This window comes from Heteronotia binoei, chromosome 2, assembly GCF_032191835.1.
Source record: "Heteronotia binoei isolate CCM8104 ecotype False Entrance Well chromosome 2, APGP_CSIRO_Hbin_v1, whole genome shotgun sequence".
Taxonomy (NCBI): domain Eukaryota; kingdom Metazoa; phylum Chordata; class Lepidosauria; order Squamata; family Gekkonidae; genus Heteronotia; species Heteronotia binoei.
In genome coordinates this window covers 151125858-151152148 of record NC_083224.1, presented here as the reverse complement: position 1 = coordinate 151152148, position 26291 = coordinate 151125858, and the positions used below count along the sequence as shown (strand labels likewise).

Sequence of the window (26291 nt, the reverse complement as noted above, 5' to 3'; positions counted from 1 at the left end):
TTAAGGACCACCTCCATGTTCCAAACCAAACTACCACAAACCTATTATGGGGACAGAACTCCCAGACCACATATTACTTATTGTTAGCCCATTTTTCTCCTGCATAATAAGATATAAGTGTCTTTTTAAAAAACCAAAAAATGTACAACCATCTAAAATTACGGTATCACACACACACAAAGGAGGAGGAGAGGCTGGGCAGGAGGAAAGCCTTAACCCTTAGTGGACAAGCAGCAGATTCTGGTCAACAGGACTGGGCAGACTTTTTTTTGTTGGGAGAGGAGATAATCATTTTATAATGTACGAATTTGCCCCAAGGCACTTTAGGAAAAAGTCTGCACTGCTAAATCTTTAACACTTACATGTTCCCAAAGGTAAATGCTAGTGTATCAATAGAAGAGAATATTTCACTTAAGACTTCTCGCTTGTTTTCTTCATTAACCTCCTTGAAGTTCACAGCTAAGGGGAGAAACAAAGGAAAGGACAGTACATTTACTAGAGTGGACTTTCATTGGTGAGAAACTTGAATCAGATTGTAGGATAAAAATGTGTTGCATAAAATAAATAAATATACAAATAAATAAATAAATATGAACGCGATTAGGAACATATCATCACTGACTGGAGAGATGTTGGGTGCTTAGTAGTCAAGTATTAAGGATCATACAAATCTTTTTAATTTGTTTTCTTTTAAGAAACTGACTTGGTATAATTGAAAATTACATTTACTTTTGTTTCCATTGGCTTAAATGGGAAACATTTCCAGCTATAACTTTTCCCCTTCATTAAAGCAGGATGAAATTGTCAGGGATCCTATTTCTCAGAGGAATCATTTCAGAAAGATTTTAGACAGATAGGAGAATGCATCCCAAAGCAATTAATTTTCTTCTGCTTGCAGAACGTGGATTGGAAGGCATCTGGCAAGCTAAGGAAGAAGGAGCATGACAGAGCATGCACCAATTTCTGTATCTAACAGCTAACCATACGTGGACAATGAAAGCTGAAAAACAAGGCCACCCACATACAAGTAACCTACACAGGAGAGGCCCCAAGTATGCAGAAAAATACCACCAGGCACCACATAGCACAAATGTAAAGATGTCTCAGCACTAGGTGTCCCCTGCAGGTGACCCTGCAAAACCACCCACTCAACAACCTGTTTTGCAACACTGAGATAAGGGTTTCTCTCTCTCTTATGGCAGAACATCACATTACAAGTAGTTTAAGGATCCCTGTATCCAATCTTTAACAGCTAATTGCAGCCACTGGACCTGCAGTTTCAAAGAAAAGACAATGGCTCCTTAGCCTCTTCTTCTCAAGCTGGTTTTCTGCTAAAAAGAAAGCAGCTTTTATCCCAGCTGGAGAAAATTCTTCTATAGGCAGGCACTTGGCAAGGTATCTCCTTCTCACCAACTGGACTGCACAATGATAGAAGACAGAATACACTGCCTAGCATCTAAGAGAAAAGCGTCTAGCAGGGGCTATAGGGTTTATCTTCCCGTTAACTATGCATGGCCCAAGTAGTACAAGTAAACCTTCTTTGCCTATGTCTGCCTGCTCTACACTAAAATGTACCACTTGCCTTTACTTCTTCCCCACCTCTGCCATGGTGCCTGTATACTAGGGCACGGAAGTAAAAAGTTTGCCCTTGCCTATTAGGTAAAGTGCCAGAGAGTAGGAGAACTCAAGCAAATATGAGCAACTGTTCATAAAAAAATCAAAGTACTCCCCAATTTATCAGGACTGTAGCAGTATGCATTGTCTGTTGCCATAAGTATGCTCCTACTAAGTGTCACATCCAAATGGCTTACACTTTGTTTCAGTTCTGGTTCAATATTCTACAATCCAAAACCTATTGCACTGTTTACTGGATATCCTACTCTGTTGATCATACTGATATATTGCGTAATCCACCTTCAGTGAGAAAGGCAGACTATAAAATAAATATGGAAGAAAAACTGGTAAGTGCTAAACTCTCTAATGGTAAGATCTGTGCAATAACTGTTCTGATTTGAAAATATTTTTGTAAGTTAAATATCTGCTGACTCATATTCCTTCCTCCAAACACTGGAGTCTAAACTAGACAATCATGTGACAGAACAGACAAAACTCTGATTATCGACTATTAATCTTTCATTTTGAATACTTTATAATGGATATACTAACAAACAAAAGTTTTCCAGTTGGGGTATTAATTAGGTAATATTCAAATGCATGCCAATACCAAGAACATCTAGAGGCCTAAGGACAGTCCACAGGCAACCAAAATATTCCGACCTGATATGATCAAGGTTTGACTGAACATGATTTCAGCATTTCTGAAATTTACTGTATGCACTGAGCCTCATTTTCATGAAGTCCTAACTCATATAGGAGTCCCATAATGTTGGATTGATATGTCCTAAGAAATATTTAGTTCTTATACAACTCTTACGATATCTTACTAAAAAAAAGTGTGTACAAAACTCTGAAATTTATGAAAGGCAAGCAAGAATAGATTTCTTAACACAAAAGAGGTTCAGCTATGTCCATCCCTCCCAATGAGGAGAAAGAATACAAGATGCTAGGAAATCATTGACTAGATCTTTGAAGCATTCATGGATAGGGAAATAGCAACTACATGAGGCCTCACATGTCACAGTGGGCCCACTGGGGAGGAGCAGATGGGGGTTACCACCCATTTCCTGCATGTTCTTATTTCAAAAGGGAAAAGAGACAAGCACTTCTTTTTTTTCTTCCAGGACTACCATCATGTTGTGTAGAGCTGATTGTAAAGTACTTGGGGAAAACTAAACCTTCTACTGCACACTGACTGCAGGGTTATTTCCCTCTACAGAAAACTGAGGGGAGTGGCTCATAGATTTCCCAGCGTATCATCTTGTTTGACCCTCAAAGACAGGGATAAACTGGGGTTATTCTACACAGCAACCGTTTTGCACTGTTGAAGGATCCATCTATTACATTCTACTAGGTGAGGAACTGAAATGGGGATTTCATGCAACATTTAATATGGTGGGATATTCACTAAACAAATTCGTTGTCACATGCAAGAACCTACTTTGCCTTTAGCGAAAGAACCCCCCCTGAATTTTTCCTTCTGTTCCTTTATGTACGGTCTAATTACTTCCTGTTCTCTCAAGATACTAAGGAACAAATGGTTAACTGCCCTCTCCCTCCCAGGAACAGGTACCTTTTAAAAACTTTGTGACAAGCTGAAGTGACAGCTAAAGCCATTACTCAGAATGTTTTGGCTTATAATAATATTGTGATTGTAAAATTATAACTGTTATAAAAATCAGTAGCCTTGAACAATTACTACAGAGGGCAAGGCAGTATTTCACACAAAACACAATATGATAATTTACAGATGACTTGTGAATGCCAAGAACCAGTCAGCTGCAGGAGAGAAAAGGAACTAAATAAGCTGGAAGCAGACAAATTTTTCAAAGGACAGCAAAGGCTCAGGAATCCTAACCAGCACACTGTTCACATTAACACTGTTGCACTCTAAGGTCCGGCCCCTTCCCAGCCAAGCCAGCTCACCGGCGTTCAGGCTGGGGGCCGTCTTTGCCCCCTCGGAAGGAGGGAGCAACAGAGTTATAGACCCGTATCCGGGTCTGGGCGTGGGGTCGGGGCTATATAAGCCCTGGCCCCGCCCAGGTCGTTGCAGTTCTCTTGGCTCTGGGCCGTCCGTTGGGGTGCTAATGCCTAAGCAGAGGCTTGGCATTGGCGGTGGCTGGAGGATGTTTGGCCACAGGGTTTTCAGGGGAGCACCTATGGCCTAGCACCGTTGGTGCGGTGGTCTGTATGAACCGTAGATGGGCTACACGGCTCAGTGCGGGGAATGCAGATCACGGGGAGCCTCACCTGGGCGGATCTTTCTATGGGGGATTGATGCTAGCCCAGGTGGAGAATGGCTGGGGGCCTGGCCGCTCAGCTACAACCCGAATACGGCGGGCTTGTGCTGGGGGCAGGGTGGCTCGCCCTTTGGACAAGGCGGGGTCAGGGGGTGACCCCAGGGCTTGTCCCGTTCAGGTCCCATCCCTGCCAGTTATTGGTTATAAGTTATTTAATAAAGCGGCCCGGTTTTTACACTCAACACTTGTGTCTGTCTCTTCATTCCGACTGGGGGGGCAAGTGCCTGTAACATTTAAAATCATGGAATGCAACAGGCAGAACACATCATTACCTGAACTAGCAACAAAATATTGAATGGATTATGTTGATCATTCGGTATTTTAAGCAATGGTTTATATATGTCACCATGTTTACGTGAGAGAAACTTTCCCATCTCCAGTCCTGCAAAGGATAGGCAGAATCAGAGCTCAATGCCCACTTCCTTCCATACACTCTCTGAAGAGGGGAAAAGGGAAAAGCATTTTGGTCAGAGTTTCAGATAGCTGAAATGAAGCATATTTGATGAAAACCTCTGCTTGAAATGTTTAAGTCAAGTCCTTTTATTGCATTGTCTCAAAGTCACTGCAAATAACAAACACAGAGCAATAAAATCACAATAGAAAATGTTTTTTTTTAATTTTTTAACTTTACTGAGAATAAACAAACTATCTTAACAAAAGAGTTAAACATTCATCCGGGTAATTCTGAGCAATCCCTATACATGAAACATAAAACAAAAAACAGAGAGTGAAAGTGGATTCAAACAACATGTTAATTATCACTTTTAAATAAAGTAGATTATTATCATAACATAAATTCCTCTTCAACCTAATTCCCCCCCCCCCCTCTTTCCCTTCTGTCTTCCTTTCAATCCATCTGTACAATTTCTTCCGTTTATTACTTGCTACTGGTTTCGCCTGCCCTTTCAGAAGTGCTGAAAGTATATCTGCCTCAGCGGCAAAAAGCACTTTTTCCATCAATTTCTCCAATTTTGGGCAATTCCCTTTCTTCCAATATTTGGCTATTAAAATTCTAGCAGCAGTGATAGTATAAATCACCAAATGTTCGTCTTCTTTTGGTATCTCCTTACCTATCATAGATAGTAACATTGTCTCTGGTTCAAAATGAAAATTCATACCTAACATTTCTTTTAAAAATATATAAACTTTCACCCAAAATTTTTTAACAATATCACAAGTCCACCATGCATGATAAAATGTACCTGGCTTAATTCCACACTTCCAACACTTAGGTGAAAGACTAAAAATAGACTGGTGGCTGAATATGCAGATTATGGCTAAGTTTAATAAAGATAAAACAATTGGTTTTACAAAAAAGAACTTTGATTTAGATGGAATATTACTGGCAAAAGAAGATAAAACAATCAAAAAAGTATATAACTATTTGATGCAAATAAAATTAGAAGAGGAAGTGGTTAAAGAAACAATGATTAAATGGTCGCAGAATTTGGGAAAGACCATACAGCTGGAACATTGGTCTCAAGCATGGAAAAACAATTATAAAGTTATCAAACCAGTTAGTTACAGGGGAAATTTTTATAAAATGTTCCATAGGTGGTACATTACACCAGTACTAGTGTTCAAAACAATAGAAAATGTTACATTGCCAGCTACAGTATAAAATTCACAACCATAATAATAAAGATTAATTATATAATCACTTCCATAATAAGAAACTACACCATAACACAAATTGGTTATCACAACAAAACTATTCATCAACAGGACTTACATCAAGAGGTCTTAACTTTATCTTAAGCCTTAACAACCATGGCAATAAATTTTGGAATTTGCAATGCTATCCATTTTGTTCCATCTGTCAATAATTTTACAAGTTTATTTAAATCTGATCTCCCTGGCAAACGTAATAAGGTATTTCCAAGATCTCTTTCTTGCTCCTCTGTAAACCTTTGGCACCAAAAGGTCACATGGGACAGATCTTCAATAGATCTATGGTCAAGACCAAACGTTCATCAAACAGAGTCCAAAAATAGCTGCCCTTCACTGCTGTCAGTTGTAAAATGTCCATGTGAGCTTCAGTATTGCCTTTCAATGCTCAGCAATCAGCAGATCACCAAAGTATGCCAGAACAACAGTTAAAGCGAGATAAAGAAGTTACTTGTATAAAGGTGGTCTCACACTACTAGTAACTCAAATCCCTGAAGTATTCCTCTGACAATCCTAATTTAGCCACTAATGATGGGGAGCATCATGACTTTCCTTTCATCTCCTCATAAACCCAAGTTACAAAAGTCGATGACAGGGAGGAGATTTGTAGTCAAAAGTTAATAGCAATTTTACCAACTAATGTCACTACTGGGGTTAAAGATCACTCTGATCTGACAATAACTATGACTTCTAGTGGGTACAAATTCCCAAACTTCCAAATTCAGGCACCATATAACTGAGAGAGTACTTTTGTTCAAACAGGCCAGATAATTTTATCTGATAAATCAAAATCACATACCTACTGTGTATATGAAAGCCCTGGTTCTTGCAAAACAACTATTGTGTGCCACGTGAAAATTGTCAAAGCAAAAGGTTAATTTTATATTCAGAAATGCAGTTAAATATGAGAGTGAGAGAGAAAGTTTATTTATAATATTCAGGCTGCACAAAGATTTTCACCCTCAAGGAAAGCTACCTACAGAACACAGCTCAGTTGAATGTTTGAGTATTCCTTATCTAAACATTTTCGTAACCACATTAATGAATTCAAATAGTAAGTGGGTTTAGGATGGGAGCCTTATTTTTTTAGTTTGTTACAAGTGACAAGTTGTTTCACCCACTTCTAAATGAAGTGGGAATTGTGTTAACTTTTATATGTATATAAACCCGTGTATCCACATAAAATACAAAATATAAAACTCCTACCTTCCTTCCAAAATACTTTTATCCAAAGAGTCCAAATGCTTTTCTTCTAACAGTCACTGAAACAACTGATATTACTTAACATCGGCTTTGAACACAGTCTTTCCCCAGGACATCCTGGCTGCACACAATAGCACTGACAACAATAACCGTTAATGCTATTTCCATGTCTGGAAATGACAACTATCTAGGCAGCTACACTTAAATGAGAACGCAACTTGATGGAAATAGGAAAGACTAATGTAAACACATTCAGCCAACCAACATCATTTAAAACACAGTCTATGAATTTACAGAAATCAGAACATCAACCTGAAATTTGCCAAACAGATTTTGCAGCTGGAATTAGTTAATTCCAAATTAACTCTATTCTTTTCAGTGCCTTAAACATATTGGCTACTTGAGCTACTAAGCACTTTTAAACAGCTGGGTCCAGGTTCCCAGACTCAAATCAGGTTTCCCTGCAGCCACACAGCAAGTGAAGTATTCTGTACACATGGAGCAGCAAAAACAGGGAAATAACTCCCCCCCCCCCACCAAGTACTTTTATGGCATAGGGGAAATGGCTTGGGAGGGGGGAAGCAAAAGCCCCTTTTCCTCTTGCAGCAGCATTCCAAGCCCATTTAAGCTTTCCTTTATTTTTAAAGAAACTATTCCTCACAGCTGTTAAAGAAACTATTCCACCCAGACCCAGCTCTTTAAAAACCTGAATGTATAGTTTGGCCCTAAATTATAGGAGCCCCATGGCACAGAGTGGTAAAGCTGCAGTACTGCAGTCTAAGCTCTCTGCTCACGATCTGAGTTCAATCTCAGCGGAAGCTGGGTTCAGGTAACTGGCTCAAGGTTGATTCAGCCTTCCATCCTTCCGAGGTTGGTAAAATGAGTACCCAGCTTGCTGGGGGTAAAGCATAAATGACTGAGGAAGGCAATGGCAAACTACCTCGTAAAAAGTCTGCTGTGAAAACATTATGATGTGACATCACCCCAGAGTCAGAAACGACTGGTGCTTTACTTTTATTGTTACTGTAATTTGATTACTACTTGTTAAAAAAAAAGGATACTAAGACATTTTGAGGATTTCTTCATAGCTTCAAATTCTGTAATCCAAGACACCTAGAACTACGCACATTACAGGATGTTTTGGAGGGAAAAACACATTGATATGACTGATGAAAGGGGCATACAGGGAGTGGCAAGGCTGTGGAACTACTACTTTTGAAATAAACCACAAACTTCATATTGCTATGTCATGAGCAGTGCCAAATTCTTCACAAAGTTTAGCTTTCCAATTTGTTAGCCTTGGACTTTATACCAGATTGCTGAATGCTCTCAGGAACAGAACTGAAGTTTAATTCACTGTCCCAATCAAAGCTCTCCCATACCTTTCAGTTTTTACACAGCAACCATAACAGACACTGAGACAACCAAATGAGAACACACATACTGTCTTTGTACTTGATTTTATTTTTATTTTCACTAAGCTTATTACTTTAAGAAAATGGCTTTCTAATACCTGCTATTTTCAAGCGTTTAAAATGCATTACTTAAATTCTATGGACTAATTATAAATTACACTATTAAGATTACAAGTTACATTTAACACATATTGATGCAGTTTATTTTTTTTATGAAGACTGATCAAAATTTAGCTGCACTTTGCAAGGTTCCAAGTTCTCTAGAAAGGCTTTCCAGGCTCTGTGTTAAAGTCTTTAGACAATCTGAAAACAATCTGGCAAGGTATCACTTATTTTGGAACGAATCACTTCAGCAGTGCCAGAACCAGGGAATGTGTTGAATTCCAGTAATTGTTGCTTTGATTAAACTGGATAAAACTGGGCATTCCAACACATCAATATATCTAATTTTCAGCATGGCCCATCTGTAGATATTTAACTCCATGGATCAGGGCTATGCAGAGAGAAACCATATATTTTTGGAAACCCGGGAGACCTCCCAGGTTTACAGAAAGATCTGAAGAGGGGTTTTTTAATAGAACAGACTGGGAAGGGGGTCTCCAGCACACTCTAAGAGTACCCTAACCATAGGAAGTTGCCCTGTGCAACCTCCAAGTGGTCAATCACAATCACTTTGAGTGAGGGTACCAGACTGGCCCCTTTTGGAGCATGTCTGTGGATACTGGTAGGACTAGAGTTGGAGAAGCTGCCATTTCCTGAAGCACTGAGAACCATGGACGAGGTGGTGCCTCTACAATGATTTACACCCTCATTTCCATGATCTTTCTTATCAGCCTGGGGATTATTGGAATGGGAGGAAAGGCAAAGAGAAGACCTGTTGGCCACTGAGCTGTCAGAGCATCTATTGCTTCGGCCCATGGATGGAAGAGCCTGGTGACAAAGCAAGGTAGCTGATGGTTGGTGAGTAATGCAAACAGATCCACCACTGGCAGGTTGAAGTGTGAAGTGATTAGATATAACAGATTCTTCTTGGGAGACCGTTCCCCTTCCAGAATGGTCTCCTCACTGAGCCAATCCACCTGAAGGTCTACAGACTCCATGATGTGTTCTGCTCATATAGATGCTAGCTTCTCCTCTGACCATGCTAGAATTTTGATTGCCTCCTTGTAAGCCCTGATGACTTGGACCCTCCCCTGATTGTTGAGGTAAGCTTTGGCTGAGATATTATCTGTTTGTACCAAAATGTGTTGGCTTACTATCTGTGTGCTGAAGTGAAGCAAGGTGAGATGGATTGCTTGAAGTTCCAACAGGATGATGGAAAGACATGCCTTGCTCCTGGACCAGCAGCCTTGAGCAGGTATCCTGCCTCGTATTCCACCCCATCCTGACAGACTAGCATCCATGGAGATTTGTTTCACTGTAGGAGCGTAATTCTCCTCCCCTTGAAGAAGATTAGGCATTCTTGTCCACCAAATCAGATTAGATTTATGTAATGGAACCTAGATAGAAAGATCTTCCTTTTTCATAATTTGATGTTGAAAGGGTCTCAGGAGGAGCTGCAATGATGTCGTATGTAGGAATCCCCACTGGACTGTGTTGCTGCTTGAAATTAACATCCTCAATACTTTGGCAAGCATCATCAGAGATGATGTGGTTTTGATGAACATTTCTGATGTTTTGTTGGTCTAAGCTTTTTCCCTCATGAGAAAGAAACAGTTGTTGTGTCTATATTTAATCCCAGATATGTTCTATTCGCTGGGTTGGCTGTAATGCGCTTTTCTGAAAATTGATAAGAAAGCCTTGAGACTACAGGCAGTAAATTATCCTCTGTGTGTCCAAATGGGACTTGGCTTTGCAGCGTGATCTGATGAGCAAATTGTCCAAGTAAGGATGCGCTGGTTCCCTTAAATGAATGACTGGGTTGATCAACATCTTGGAGAAAACTCTTGAGGCAGTGCAGAGACTGAAGGGGAGGACTTTAATTGTAGATGAAGTCTTCCTATGCAGAACTTCTGAAAAATATTGGCATATGGAGATATGCCTCTGTGAGACCTATCAATGTAAGGAATTCTATTGGTAGGCACTCTCCCTCAGCCTCAGGCATGCAACTGCTAGCCTGGTCCCCACGGCAGACCGAGAGCATCAAGATTCTAAGACTGGAGCTTTGGAAACTCCAAGGTGAGCTTCTGCATGAGCTCAGTACCCAAGTGTGGGATGGCACAGAGACCACAATGAAGACCTTGAGATCTGCTCTCCAATTTCCATTCTTCTTTGGGACTGTGAAGGAAATGGAATAGACTCCCAGGCCCTTCTCTACTTAAGGTACTAATTCTACCACTTCAATCCTGAGCAGATGCTGAATTACCTTGAAGGTTATGTACTGTTTTGTCTGGTTCTTGTGTATGGGGAAGAACCATAATGAACCATTTGGTGGGATTCTGGCAAACTCTATGGAATAGCCTTGCAAGACTATCTCTATCACCCAGGAGTCTGTGTGAGAGTTGATCTAGGCATCTGAAAAAAAGAAGCCATCCCCCCACCAGAATGTTTGGCCAGTCATGCCTTTAGGTACTTGTCATCGCAATCTGTTGAATCAGTTCAGTATGCTGATTGCTTGTTATATCAAGGATTGGATCACCCTCTTCAAAATGCGTGCCTGAAGGATTCCCAGACTGGTCACTTGGTATCCTGTTTAAACTTGAGTGAGGTGTTCTGCAAATGAAAGGAGTGATTGCTGAAGGTTTTCCTATCAGTGCATCTGAACGTCTTTGGGCATCGCCTTCTTCTTATCACTGGTCTCAATCAGAACTTTACTGAGAGCGTCTCCAAAAAGTCTGTCACCTTATAATGAGTAGGCTGAAACAATATTTTTGGAGTGGACATAACCACAACATACTCCCTGCATCCACTTCAGAGGCCATAGGTCTTGAGAAGGTTAGGACACCCAACGTGGCATCAGCTGTAAACATGTTGGCCATCAGGATTCTGTTGGACTCCTCTAGTAGTCTTTGTTTTCTGAGAGAAGTTGGACCAACTTCCAAGCCCAGACTATGGCTGCCCTGATGGATGCTGTGACTAATGCCTTAATAGCCATAGTGGTGGCTTTGTGTGCCTTTTTAAAATCAGTTTCTGCTCTCTTGCCTAAGTTGTCTTTAACTGACCCTTGGCTGTCTTTGGAGGCCAAATGATTGTAGGGCTACAACAGAAGCATTGACCAGGGAACCTGCAAAATTTCATTTACAAAGGCTGGTAATGCATATAATTTTAACAAAGCTCAGGAACTGACAATTTGCCAAGGACTAATTAGCCATTCTGCCTTTAAGTGCCTTTCAAAAAATTCAGGAAAGGGAAATACTCTCTCTGTTGTGAGATATCTAGGAAAGAATTCCTTGTTCCTTCTGGGCCTGTTTTTGATATCTGACCCAGGAAATGTAGAGTCATCTTCTACCGGGGGCTCTGGGAGATCTACCACTGACAAGGTCTTAGCCAGTAAGCACTGGCAATTCTCAGGCTTAAAGAAATGAACCAAATGCTCAGGAACATTAATCTCACCCTCTTCCTAATCAGATATGAATTCCCCCTATTCTGTCTTCCCTGCTGCTACCTGAACTCTCACTTTCCCAGTGGGTCTCCCTATTTCTTTGTCAGCCAAAGAATTGTTTCTGGGCTGCCTTGGTTGGCCCTGGGCACCTTTGATATAGGTGCTAACCTTATGCTTGGTAGTAGAGGTGGGCAGAAGAGTCTGAAGGAGCCCAGTTGGAATTTAAGCCTTCTTGGTGGCAAAAGTTAAATATCTCTCCTCTTCATGATTTGCCTTATCATATTCATAAACTCTACTGAGATAATCAAAGCCCTGGGGCTGGATACAATGCCCATCAGGAGGGAGGTGATTGATTGTGCCACTAAGATTTCCCCTGAAGGAAGTAAATTTGAGTTATTTTTTCCTGGAGAAGAACTGGCATTGGCTTCTCTCGGCTCAGAACAGATGGTAGGAGCTTACATAATATCTCTGCCTGTCAAGTTAGGTTTTTCAAAATGGCCACCTCATGTTGAAGTGGGCTACTGATTCAAATGAAGGCTTCAGAAGGCAGTGCTTTTTCACATGCTTCTGAACCACAAGGGAGGCTGGTTCATCAAGAGCAGCTCAAGCAAGCCAATTAGCAGGCATGCTGGCTCCTGATGTTACGTGCTCTATAGCGATGGTTCTGAGCGGAGTGTCTATTTCCCCTTAGAAGAGGAAACCATCTATGGACTCCTTAGAAGCCATAAGAGGGACTGTGGCTGTGGACATCTGTAGTCAGCCCAAAATGGCCAATGTGGCTTACTGAGTCTCACATTGAACTGTCTTCTTCAAAAGGGAAAGAGAAAAGAAAGGCGACTCAGAGAGGACAGATTAGGAATAGAAGTTAAGTAGTAGTAGGTGATAAGGGAAGAGGACTATAAAGGCTCTATAGATGAAAATAGAAGGCTAGGCCTACTAAAGAACCACTCAGCCTGTTGAAGCATGAATAGAACTGAAGAGGTGGATGACTCCCCCAGCAGATAGGAAGATGAAAAATCTAGTTCCTACCTCCCTGATAGGATAGTGGGAATTACCCACCAAGATATCCTCTGCCTCACAGGTAGAAAAAAAGTTTAAATTCCCACATAAGAGCATTGTCTGTACTAGGGGTGTGCAGGAAAAAAAAGTTTTGGGGGGGGGGGGGGTTTGGGTATAGTAAACCTGAAAAATATTGGTATTTTTCAATATTCTCAAATCCCAATACCTGTATAGTATCTGGATTTGGGATTTTTCAGAAATCCTACATTTTTCCAGCTCCATTATACCCTATGGCAACATTAAAGTCAATGGTCTCCATAAGGTATAATGAAGAACGTATCTGGACATATCTTGAGAGACTGTTTTTTGAGGCAGAGGCAACAAATTTACAGCATAGCTGCTGGTGGCTCTCCTCAAAAACCCTCCCAAATTTGAAAAAGATTGGATCAGGGGGCCTAATTTTGGGGGCCCCAAAGAAGGTGTCCCCACCCATTGGTTTCAGTGGAGAGAAAAAAAGGTGTTCAAGAGGGTCACAGTCTCTTTAAATGCCTTCTCCAAGCTCCAAGAACCCTGAAGGCATTTAAAGGGCTTGCAGTCCCTTTAAACATCTTCAAGTGGTGAGTTTACCTGGACAGTGTTTAAAGGGACTACAATCACTTTAAGTGCCCTTAACTTTGACAATCAGGTGGTTCTGAAAAATCCTGAATAATTTTGGGATTCTTGAGGCTTGGCTATTTCAGGTAGCTAGTAAAATGCTTGAATCTTTATCTGTCTCAAAGAATAGCCAGAAAGGGCATTTTTCAGTTTGGGGGGGGGGGGGGGGGTTGCTCAGATATAGCTGAATTCATGCCCTTAGTCTGTACTCCAAGAGCTGCAGCAGACATATGCAGGAAATTGAGGTGGAAGAGAGGAGCTGCAGTCACCTCAGCAAGATAGGTGGGAGTGGTGACAGTGTGACACTGATGTTTATTCCAGTTGGCAGCACCACTACTGCTACCTCTCCTCTGCAGAGCTGTCAGAGGAACAGGAGCTACTTCTGCCACTACACCTGAACTGCATGAGCCATATGGGTCACTGGGAGAGGGGGGAGCAGCAGTAGCATTGCAACCAGGTTAGCTGGTGGACAAGTGGAAGAGAAGGAATGGAAATATTCTCCCACAAGTCTTGCAGGTCTCAGTTTGCCCTTAGAAAATGGTAAATCTAAATGACAATCAGGAAGAAGCTGCCAGTTGTAGAGAAACAATACCAGTTTCAGAACATAGTCTCCACACTTTTCTTTTTCCTTCCTTGAATTTTTTGTTCCTCAAAAAATGCTGATCTACATCTAATGATAAACCAACTCTACAGTCTATATACAAGTTACCAATATATCAACCTAATCATCTATGACAGAATTTCTGCTATGCACAAATGGGTTTTTATTTTTCATTTATGTTTCTCTAAATACATTTTCCCTACTGTGTAAGATGTATCAGTTCTGAATATGATTTAAAACTAATGCAGTTGAAACATTGAACAATTTCCAATTTCTAATAAAGGAATAATTCTGGTCACACTGTAAGGCTATTGTGTTATCTTCTGAAAATATACAAGAAACACCTTGACTAGGAATAGACTTGGGACAGGCTTGGGGTTATGCATCATACTATTTAATCAGTGGCTGAAACATTATGTAAATAGTTCCTCTTCATTTATGGATCTGGCTATGTGGTCAACATTGCATTTATAGCAATAAGTGGGTGTGTATGTTTGTTTGCAAGGGCATTTAAAAAGCAAATTTGCATGCCAGTGCTTGTAATACCAATAATACCACAAAAATATGAGATAAGTAAACACAAAACTTACAACTCAATGTCCATTTATCACTGTATATGACAGTGTTAAATCATGCATGCAGACTGTGCAGAGTTGTGAAATGGGACTACACACGTAATGAAAATACATTCAGAAGTAGAATCAATGGAAAGGGAATGTAGAAAATGCTTCTTGCCTAGGCCAACATTTGGTCAGAAAAGTGTTATACAGACGTATTACTGTGAGCCTAAAGGCAAGGAAGAGCATCTGGAAGAGAAAGGAAAAGGGAACCCATACAAAGAGATGTGTGGGATAAAACAGGTCACGGCTTTTTATTATTATTATTACAGCGTATTGGAGCATTAGTGCCACAAAGAGCATGGACCCAGGTATAGGGCACTTGTTGGCCGATGAAACTCATCACCAACCTGCCAGTTGGGGGAACCTGGAATGGCAAACTAGTGGTCCTAAATGAAGCACAAGCCTCTGCATGGAGCCCTTACTTCCTGGGAGTGGAGTCATTATGTGACTGCCCCTGAGCTGGGCACACCGCTGCAAGAGCTCAACCCCCAGGCCCCCTTAAAGAGATCCCTGAACCAGGGAGACTGGCATGCAAGTCAGCTTCCCCCAAATGGATCCAGCCCAATATGTAAAACTGCCAGAAGCTGTGATATAAATAACAAAGCAAGAAAACAACACATTACAGTCTAAAACACCAGGAAGGACGGGTGTCTGTGAAAGCAGCACAGTAAAGCATGAAGCAGGGGCTTGAAACAGAACGACCACTGGATACTTACCTTGAGGGGTCCTTCTCCTCTGAGGTCAAGAGGTCATCTTGTGGGTGATTCCCAACACACTTGTAGGGAGGCAGGACTAACTTCAAACTTCCTCTTCCTGTTGGGACTCACTCCAAGTCAGTTCGGTATTCCTAACAGCAGTAGAACCATAACTAAAACAAGTTATAAGAACATGAAAAACCTTCAACATGAAAAAACAGGAAGGGAAGAATAACAATAGTTCCAGCTGGACAAAGAATAAGATACACAGAGAAAAGGTAAGAATCCTTCTGTGCTTGTTTGATTTTTTTTTTGTACAGCATATTTTGGAGAAAACGATGATGACGACTGGGCGGGATCAAGATGGCCTCTTGACCTTAGAGGAGAAGGACCCCTCATGGTAAGTATCCAATGGTCTTTCTCCCTCTGAGGCAGAGGCCATCTTGTGGGACATATAAGAGCAGTGTCAATAGATTGTAGGAGGATGTCTATCATCATCTTCCTCCAAACTGTGTTGAAGCACCTTACGACCAAAAGCTGCATCAGCTGAATTATACACGTTGATTTCGTAATGCCTAATGAACATGGAAATTGACGATCACATGGCCGCTTTACAGACTTTTTCAACCGAAGCTCTGTGCATGAAAGCTGCATTGGTGGCTGCGCTGCGCACTGAATGTGCTGTCAGGCCAGAAGGAACTGGAATCTTTTGAACTTTGTAAGCTGCTATGATGCATTGTTTGAGAACCTTGCTGATAGCTGCATTTGACATTTTTTACCCATATGAGGGGGCAAAAGGTTGACGAACAAGGAGTCTGTTCTACAAATGCTCTGTGTCCTCTGAATAAAGCATTTCAAGGCCCATTGTACAACTAGGGTGTGCCAGATCCTCTCCTTAGGATGAACGGGCTTCGGACAAAACGAGAGAAGACTGATCTCCTGGGATCTGTGGAAGGCCGTGTTGAACTTAGGACAAAAGGTCGGATTGGTCCTCAAGACAACTTTCTCTTTGCGAAAGATACAAAATTGCTTCTGTACTGACAAGGCCCCCAATTCCGAAACTCATCTCGCCGAAGTTACTGCGACTAGAAAAACTGTTTTCATGCAAAGGAAGGCCATGGAGATAGACTGAATGGGTTCAGGCGGATGTTTAATCAGGGCTGTGAGAACAGTGTTCAGCCTCCATGTTGGAAAATGATGGATCTGAGGGTGAAGCAATAGGGCCGCTCCTCTGATAAAACAGGAAATGTGAGGATGAGATGACAAACCAGAATGGCGATCTTGGGAAAGAACCGAAGAAAGGGCTGCCACCTGGCACCTTAGTGTCGCTGCCTTAAGGCCTGAATCAAGACCATCCTGGAGGAACTGTAAGATGGACCTAATCTCTGGACGAAGAGGATCCACTTGCTTTTTCCTACACCAGTGAACGAAGGCTTTCCAGGTTGTGTTATAAATTCTCACTGCGGAAGGTCGCCTTGAGGCAAGAATGGTATTGATTACCTGTAAGCCACCCTGAGCCTGCTTCGGCAGGGAGGGCGGGGTATAAATAAAAATTTATTATTATTATTATTATCCTGACCAAAGCAATTTCGACCTTTCACTTGCCACGTGGTCAAGTTGAGCCACTCTGGACACGGATGGAAGAACGGACCCTGTTGCAAGAGATCCGCTGAAACAGGTAGAATCATGGGAGGTTACGTTGACATTTCCTGCAGTTCTGTGAACCTTGGGCGGTGAGGCCAATGTGGCGCTACTACAATCACCTCTGCTTCCAGGTCTCGGATTTTCCTGAGTAGGCGAGGTAGGAGCGGAGTCAGCGGGAAGGCAAAGAGATATCCCCGCAGCCGCGGGGCTGTCAGGGCATCCATATCCTCCACTCGAGAATGGTAAAATCGAGTGAAGAAGCGGGGAAGTTCGTGATTGTACAGAGAAGCGATTAGGTCGACTAGGGGGTAGATCGAATCGATCCACTATTAGCTGAAAAACCCTGTCATTGATCGACCATCTGCCCTGCCGAATTTGTTGGCGACTGAGTCAGTCCACCTCGATATTGAGGACTCCCCTGACATGCTCCGACTGGATGGACTGAAGGTGAATTTGAGCCCATGACAGAAGCTGACAAGCTTCTCTGTGTAGGCTGTTTGATCTGGAACCTCCTTGGTGACTGATGTAGGCCTTGGCTGAAATGTTGTCTGTTCTAACTAAAACATGGCGTTTCCTGACCTTACGTTGAAAGTGATGCAAGGCCCAACCTACAGCTCTCAACTCCAACAAGTTGATGGGTAACCTGGACTCCCTTCATGGTCCAGAGACCCTGGGCAAACTGGTTCTGACATGTGGCCCCCCAGCCCATAAGGCTGGCATCTGTGAAGATTTGGATCTGGTCTTTGATCCAGAAGTGTTTCCCTTTGGTAAGATTTTTCAACCTTGTCCACCAACGCAGGCTGGTCTTTATTTTCAGAGGCACCCGTATTTCCAAATTGAGTTCCTGGAAATCTGAAGCTGGTAAGGAAGTAGAAAGTTTTGAAGCGGTCGAGCATGAAACCTGGCCCAATATATAACATCTAACGTGGCTATCATTGACCCCTGCAGAAAAGTGAGAGACATCAAGGACGACTGATTACCAAGGACGCAGCTTCCTTGATCTTTTGTGCCTTGTCCATCGGGAGAAACAGACATTGCAACCTGGTATCTATAACTACCCCCAGATGTTACAGCTTGTAGGTGGGTACCAAGGAGCTCTTCTGGACGTTGACCACGAACCCAAATTCTTGCATATATCAAATAGTTTGTTCCTTGACCTGAACGGACTTCTTTCTTAAGGGAGCCCTGATAAGAATATTGTCCAGTTAAGGATGGATCAGGATGCCCTGCTCTTGAAGGAGAACAATAACATTGATCATGACCTTGGTGAAGATGCGAGGAGCAGAAGCCAGGCCGAATGGAAGGGCTCTGTACTGGTAGTGGTCGCCATAGTTGAATCGAAGAAACTTCCGATGTCCTGGAAAGACTGGGATGTGGAGGTAGGTCTCCGTTAAGTCTGCTGATGTTAATAACTACTGGGGCTGAAGTGCCCCCGCTATGGAGCATAGTGTCTCCATCTGAAAAGCTTTGTAACTCACAAACTTGTTGAGGAATTTTAAGTCCAGAATTGCTATCCAGTCCCCTGATCGCTTTGGCACGGTGGAGAAGATTGAATAAACACCTTGACCGTATTCTGATGGAGGAACTGGCTCGATGGCTGCTATGTCTAGTAAATGCTGAATGGCTTGTAAAGTTCTGAGGCGCTTTTCTGTGGACCAGTGACAGAACGAAACAAGACCGGACGGTGGTATAGTCTGAAAGTCTATCTTGTATCCGTTGGTGACAATTTCCTTGCACCAGGTGTCTGCTGTTGAGGATTCTCATTGGTGTCGAAGGTGGAGCAGACATGCCCTGATGGGAAGAAGGGTGTAGTCATGGTTTGGTGCCCTTATGGTCTCTCTCCAGTCTATCAGGCTGTTTAGCTCCAGCTCTGTTGAATTTGGAGAAACCGGGGCGACGAAAGGACTGCCTGGAATTGTTCTATGGTGGTCTTTTGGAACCCTGTCGAAAAAGCGGAAGGGTATGCAGTGAATGAAATGAAGATGTAGAAAGCTGATATGAAGATCGTCGGTCTTGACACTGTATAAACTTGGGCATCGCCTTCTTATCCCTGGTCTCCACTAAGATCTTATCCAGAGCTGGAGTGAAAAGTCTCCAGAGGGACGGTGGCTCAGTGGTAGAGCATCTGCTTAGTAAGCAGAAGGTCCCAGGTTCAATCCCTGTCATCTCCAAAAAAGGGTCCAGGCAAATAGGTGTGAAAAACCTCAGCTTGAGACCCTGGAGAGCCGCTACCAGTCTGAGTAGACAATACTGACTTTGATGGACCAAGGGTCTGATTCAGTATAAGGCAGCTTCATATGTCCCCCCATAGAAGGAATATGCCATCACAATGTTCTTAGAGGAGGTGTCTGCTGACCAAGCTCTTAGCCAAATAGAACGTCTAGCCGCTGCTGACGAAGAAACAGCTCTGGAAGCAAACCCCATAGTGCCTAGCGTAGTCAGCCAGAAAAGAAATGGCCTTTAAGATGTGATTTGCACCTTCCATGGAACGATGATCCTCCTGGCGTAGCCTTTCAATTAGCTTGTGGATCCATACTATAGCCGCTCTGGCCACCAAGGATCCCACCACCGAAGCTTTGAGCGCCACTGCTGCATCTTCGTGAGTTCTGTGAAGGGCGAATTCCACTTTATCAATATTGTCCTTCAGGGCCCCATGGCCTTCCTCAGAGACTATGCCGTAGCTTTGCAGTGCTGTTAGTGGTGCATCCACCAGGGGGACCTGCAAAAACTCATTAGTAAAGGAATAAAACTTTTGGAACCCTGGGTATTGTTTATTAGCTAGTGGTCTCTTCCACTCTGCTCTCATTTGCCTTTCAAAATAAGCTGGGAAGGGAAAGGCCTTGGCATATGAAGCCCTCTTTGGAAAAAACTCCGTGTCTTCCTCCTTGTGCTTGACCTTGGACTTAGTCTCCTCCTCCTCAATGTCAGGATCATCATGGAGATCCAAAGAAGTGAGAGTCCTAACTAACAGATATTGTAGGTCCTCCCCCTTGAAAAATCTCTGCACTGGCTCTGGGACCTCTATATCTGGGTCCTCGTCCAAGGAAAATTCACCTTCTTCCCTGTCACTGGGTGTCTGAAGTCCATCTCTAAGGGGGGGACCCTTCTTCGGTTCTATCTCTTCCCTGGGCCAGCATGCGCTTCTGGGCTGCCTTGGTTGGCCATGGGTGTTTTTGTGGCCTGGACTCTCTGTGAGGGGAAGGGGATCGCGAGGAAGATGTGGAGGGGGACCTATTGGATCTGGTCAGCTTGCTATGGAAGGAGTCCATCTCATCCCGCATATCACATAGCATAGTGAGGAATTCTTGAGGGAGAAGCACGGGAATAAGATCTCCTGGGTGGATTTTCAAACTGGCCTACTCGTGAGCTGAGAGTAAAGCGGCTCATTCCCTCCCCCTTCCTTGCATTGGTGCTCATTCCCGGGGTTGCTATGCTCACCGCTTTCGCTGGATGAGGAAGACTCTGTCGGGCCCGAAGCCATCAGCCTCGTCTCAGTGATGGAGCGGCCGTTTTTGGCGCGTTTTCCTTGCACGCTGTGAAATGGCGGCTCCAATGGGGAGTCCCGCACAAGCCTCTGCTGGGTCTTGCCAGCTCCCTTCGAGTTCGCTGGTCCGGAGGTGAGATTCTGACCCTCCCTTCCGATAGGAATCCGTCGTCCTCTTCTCTTCTCAACATGTTTTCCAGCCGCCTTAATCCTTCTCCGTGAGGAAAAAATGGCAGCCAGGGAGCCGAAGCCCGCACCTGACTAAAGGAAAGGAATAAAGAGTGAGGAGAGGAAGACAGGTACCAAAAGGCTAGTTAAGGAAAAAGCAGGAATAGAGCAGTAAAGAGGGATAACTGAATAGAGATAAGAATTTGTAAACTACTGAGGTAATAGGCACAGCCTATAACTAGGTGCTCTCCCTACTGAGGCAGGAAAAGAACTGACTTGGGGTGAGTCCCAACAGGAAGAGGAAGTTTGAAGTTAGTCTTGCTTCCCTACAAGTGGGTTCAGAATCACCCACAAGATGGCCTCTGCCTCAGAGGGAGAAGCAGAGCAGACTGCTGAAGGTGATTCTACCCTGGTTCACCTCCCAAGCCCTGCCTCTGCAAGAAGTGATCCCTGGACAACCAGCAATCGGCCAGCCATGTGGAAGGCACCCAAGCTCTGCCCCTGCAGCCTCCAGAGGACACAGTGGGAGAAATACTCAGACCTTTCCCATCCTGAAGCCCAGCCCTGTGGCTGCAAAACAACCACACGGTAAGTCCACAGTCGCAATTTATGACTACAAACAGCTTGGGAATTATTAAAAGGAAAAAACATGTTCACATGGACTCTTGATGAATTCCAGAGCAGTATTTACTTGGCTTAATATGAAGTTACACTGGAGAACATGAGGGTCTCGTTATGGTTTATAGAACATCTATAGGGAAGAATATATAAGGTACAGGTCAAACCATCTGTATTTGATGTTGCACTATGAAGCGATTTGACTGCTTACAATTCATATCCACCAGCACAAGCCCAAGGGGCTCCCATCTCCTTACCTTTTACTTTTGCAATTACTGTTCCTGCAGCACTTAGAAGGTCAACCGAGTTGAGACTTGGGTGTTTGCTAATTATTGCCTTTAGAACTCGCAGCAGCTCACCCAAACGTTCATGAACAACATGATGAAGACAATCCTGATTTTCTGGGGGGAGAAAAGAATAGTTAATAGCTGTGACAGGCAGTATATTTATTAGATCATAAATTCATGACTGAGAAAAAGAGTGAGATCATTAAGAAAATATGATTTTTAATGAAGTTAAGGGTGGCATTCAAAATTAAACTATATTTCACTGAAGTCAAAGTGAAAGAACAGTGATAAAGGCACTTATTTCTATGGGACTTCATGCAATTACTGTGCAATTAATTATCTTTGAACTGTACTCACGGTCACAAAACAAAAGCATTTATAACAAATGTTTTTTTAAAAGAGCACTAAAAAATCTCCAGGTTTTATCAAATGGTTTGTTGGTTTCCAAAAATATCACTTTTAAGTTTAGGTAGGAAAACTCAATTTTTAATGAATGTCTTTTAAATGTTAATTACATAAAGACAATTTTGATCACCTAGTTAAATTGCAAGACAACTCAACTCTTCTTAGCCAGCCTCTATCAAAGGGAGAGTCTTCTATGCACAATTCAACCTCAAATTGCAAAACAGTAGTGCAGAGACACACATGCTGGCAGCTGCCAATGGTAGCAGCAATAGTTTTCGTTCTATGTTCTGTATGTTACAAGACAACATGTTTCTGTCTGTTGTAAGCTGCAGTCCCTAATCTCTAAAGATGGACAGTCATGTATTTCACTTTTTCACATATATGATCAAGCACAGGGGAAGATTTTCACAGAAAGTGTTGGTAGCATGCCATGCACACAAGGTTATATGCCACCTTAAAAGACACAGCAGCCAAAATAAACTTTTCTCCCCATAAAATCCAACTTTTATCCTCTTATCAGTAAGGGCCAGATGGGAAATTTGCCTCTCTGTTCCCTGTGAGGCTTCAACTACAATACAGCGGGTGAAATTCTCAATCCTCTTCTTGAAGCCTGTATAAATTTCTTAATCCTCTTGGACATTTACAGCATTGATACAGATTTTAGCCAAGCATCTTTTGCCAACCTCAGCAAAGCTGGCAACAGTGGGAGTAAAGGAGGTGCGGTAAATCAGAGCTGATAAACTGAAACACTGGATCTGACTGCTGAATACACTGATCTGTGATTTGCAAACCCAGTTCCACTGGCACACGAATAATTTATTTAGAGTATAGTCTAGCATCTCTAATGGCTTAAGGCCAAAAAAGATATTAGGTGAACAATTCAATACTTATCAGAGTCATCAGTATGTGATGATGAAGAACATTACTCCTACTTGAAACGATTGGATACTGAAGTATCCCAACAAGCACATGGGGAAAGCTGCTGCTCAGCAGTTTGTTGATAGCAAGTGAGCAGATGGTTGTGTAAGCAGCAAGGAGGAGACTGAATTCGTGAGACGTCGGAAGAGGGGTCCAGAACTGGAGATTTCATCATCACAAGGTATAAATGGTGCTGGAAAGGCCTCAAAAGGGAGTTCTCCTGTGTGACAAACTGCACTTTTAAAAGTTCAGAAGAGCTTACAAACACCTGAAGGATTGTGATAGGTTAATTCTTCACTGAAACAGAGAGCCTTGAATGACAGCCTGTTCCAAGCAATCTGATTGGTTGCGATCAGCTGAGTAGAGAAAGACTTGAGAGCTGCATGCTGAGGAGTCAATTGGATTTCTGCCCTGACTGAGTCAAGTCTGATTTCAGCTGTAGCTGAGAGCAGTTTTACACAAAAAGAGTACTGGGGGAAAGTTGGCAAAAAAGTTTGGAAAGTTGATTAAGACTGTCATTCGGGCCAAGGAACCGAGATAGATCTTCTAGAGAGAGAATGAATTTCCCTACCGAGTCTAAACAGGAGTTAGCTCTGAAGTTCAAGTTCTTAGTTAGAATTTTGTTAGCTCTGAAGAGACCACAGACCCCGTCTGGTGTGATTAGAGGCAGAAACCTTAAAAGTCAGCTAAAAACTCAAGATGAGTACTCCTGTTTCTAGAGAAGGGGGTTGGGTAATGGAAAGAGTGTACTAGCCCTCTGGAAACCAAGGAAATACTCAAAGTGTATTGGAGTGTTTGGAAAACACTGGAACAAAAGCCTCTCAACATAAAGATTTTAAGTAACTGTAAATAGCTTAAGAAACTCTCTCTCAAATATAAGAACTAAAGTCTGTGCATTTACTGGTTTTACCTCTGAGTTATCTGTACTGAGTTACTTCGGAAACTTCAACCCCTGATTTCAACTGACCTTTCCCCTCTATGCTGAATTAAATATTTTGTTATTTTTGAATTTCAAAACTCCTTGAGTGCCATTTAAGTTAAAGGGCAATCCTGACCCTTCCCCCTCAGGTTCCTGAGCTGAGCTCACAGAAAAATATCAGAATGAAACAGCCAAAGTTCTTCAGGGAAGAAGAAAACAGACCACTAGGACTGCTCAGTTCGAACAGGAAAGAAAAATGGAGGGAAAAATCTTGCCTCTGAGGGAGAGAAGTGGATTGAGAGGGGATAGTTAAACCCTGGCAGTCTGGAAACCGTAACTGAAGGGAAATGCTTCAAGCCTGGAATCGGACAACCCAGAAATTGGATGGACCCTCATGTGAGGACCAGTATGATATATGAAGTAACAAGGAGCGTATCATGCTCAAGAATGATGGTATGGACTGTTGGAATTCCCACTTAAATGTCGTGTTTTTGGGTAATCCTGGTTGGAACTAGGGTTGCCAGGTCCCCTCTTTGTTTTTGTAGGGAGATTTCCAGGAGTGAGCGGGATATTGTGCTCAATTCCCCATAGCGATGTCACCCAAAAGTGACATCATCACATCAGCTGCAGTGCTCTGGGGTTTGGGCAAAACTCTTATGGGTTTTTTGGCTTCAAAACCATAGTTTGCCTCAAAATCAGAGAGTGTAATGTCCCCGATGTGACAACATCACTGTTTGAGGATGGGGCTGCCAGTTGGCTGGCAGTGAGCCAAAGTCCCCAAAATCAGGGGAACCCCTGCCAAGACCTGGGGGCCGGCAACCCTAGTTGGAACTGACAGCAATTTCTGAGGGGTTCCACCCCTCCAACCCAAGCACCCACAGCTCAGATGACAGAGCATGCAAACTGGGGTTCCCTAGCACAAGTTGGGAGGAGGGGGATTTCGCAGTGGGAACCTCACAAAAAAAGAACTTTGGATAACATGATGCAAATAGTCAAGGAAGAGAACAAGTGTCATTTTCCTAACACTGCTGTACTCAGAACCCCTTACAGGTATTCCATATCAGGACAGTCAATGGAAAACCCTGCTCCTCCAGTGTGTATGTGTGTGTGTGTGCACGCAAGGACAATACACTCCAGATGACCAGCTTCCCCTAACCACTGTACCTACTGCCACAAGCAGGGGACCAGGGAGGGCCTTCTACTGGATGCCACCACTCTGTAAGGGTCTGTATGGGAGGGCCCAGAGCACACACCTCACCCCTGTCCTCCTTCTCAGCAAGCACCTTTTCTCTGTGACTGAAGAGGTGTGCAGACCCAGACAGTATAACAATAAGTTTATTGTAAATGCACAAGAACAAACAAGTGGGTTGTAACTTTTTGTGCAACAGTGAACATGGAAAACCAGGAAAGGTGGTACAAAGCAAAATAAAAAGCCCTGACATGACTAACTATCCATTCCCTTACTCTAATTCCAACTGACTCAGCACTCTTTGGATGAGGGAACTCTCCTGACTGCAGCCTTCTCTCCAGCAAGAACAACTCTCCTGCTCTAGCAGGGCCTTTTATTTCCTTCCTTCCAGATCCCACCCCTCTGGTCTCCACTGGACAAGTTTTCCTCCAAAACTGCCATCCACCAAATCAGAGAGACAGAAGGGATCCTGGGAGATGTAGGCCACTAGGCCTAAGATCATGACACCTACTTTATGCACTGCTCCATTAACCCTGACTCCCGCAGCTATGGATAAGTAGTATATAGCAGGGATGGCCAACAGTAGCTCTCCAGATGTTTTTTGCCTACAACTCCCATCAGCCCCAGCCAGAATGGCCAATGGCTGGGGCTGATGGGAGTTGTAGGCAAAAAACATCTGGAGAGCTACCGTTGACCACCCCTGGTATATAGAATTCTACAGGTGAGCTGGTGGATATGGTAGTACCCAGTACCACACTGTCAGCATGACAACACGGCAGTGTTGCTCTCTCCCTTGTAGACAGGGAAGAACAGTTGCAGTCTGGGGTGACTACCAACTTAGCCAAGCTAATCTGTACTACTGCTGCAGGATCAGGATACAGTGCAGATAGTATCAACTAACCTGCCCAGCAAGACCACACAGTAACAGCCCCTCTATGTGAGAACTACCATCCATTTGTACCCAAGGTAGAATCCAAGCATCACTTGCAAATATCAAAAATCCACCTGCTCTGTGCTGTTTTTGCAGAACATTACTTATTACTGCATTTCTCTCTCTGGATTCTTACAGCAACCAGTGTACATTTTGTTTTTCTTCTCTGGGGTTGATTTAGCCTTCTTTGAGGTTGATCCAGAAGAATATTTGACGGGCAGACATGGGTATGAAGTGACTGAAACATTTCTACCTGTGATTCTGTTCTGTCAATAAAACTTACAAAGACACAAGAGCCTTGCTAGAATAAGAAAGATGGCAACCTCATTCATTCCCCTCAGCGTCCCTGAAGCTGCCCAATAACTGTATATACAGCTATATTTAACTGACAACATTTGATAGATTAGGCTTGGTG

The 26291-nt window shown here is 42.9% G+C and overlaps 1 protein-coding gene across 1 annotated transcript in view; it reads right to left on the bottom strand.

Moving 5' to 3' along the window:
* ARHGAP29 (Rho GTPase activating protein 29) overlaps positions 1–26291 on the bottom strand; it is a 98810-nt gene that overhangs the window by 37635 nt on the left and 34884 nt on the right. The window contains exons 3-4 of the mRNA XM_060232233.1: positions 21485–21628; positions 363–459 (exon numbers count right to left, since the gene is read on the bottom strand). Coding sequence (XP_060088216.1) covers positions 363–459; positions 21485–21628 — 241 coding nt within the window. The remainder of the gene's footprint in view (positions 1–362; positions 460–21484; positions 21629–26291) is intronic.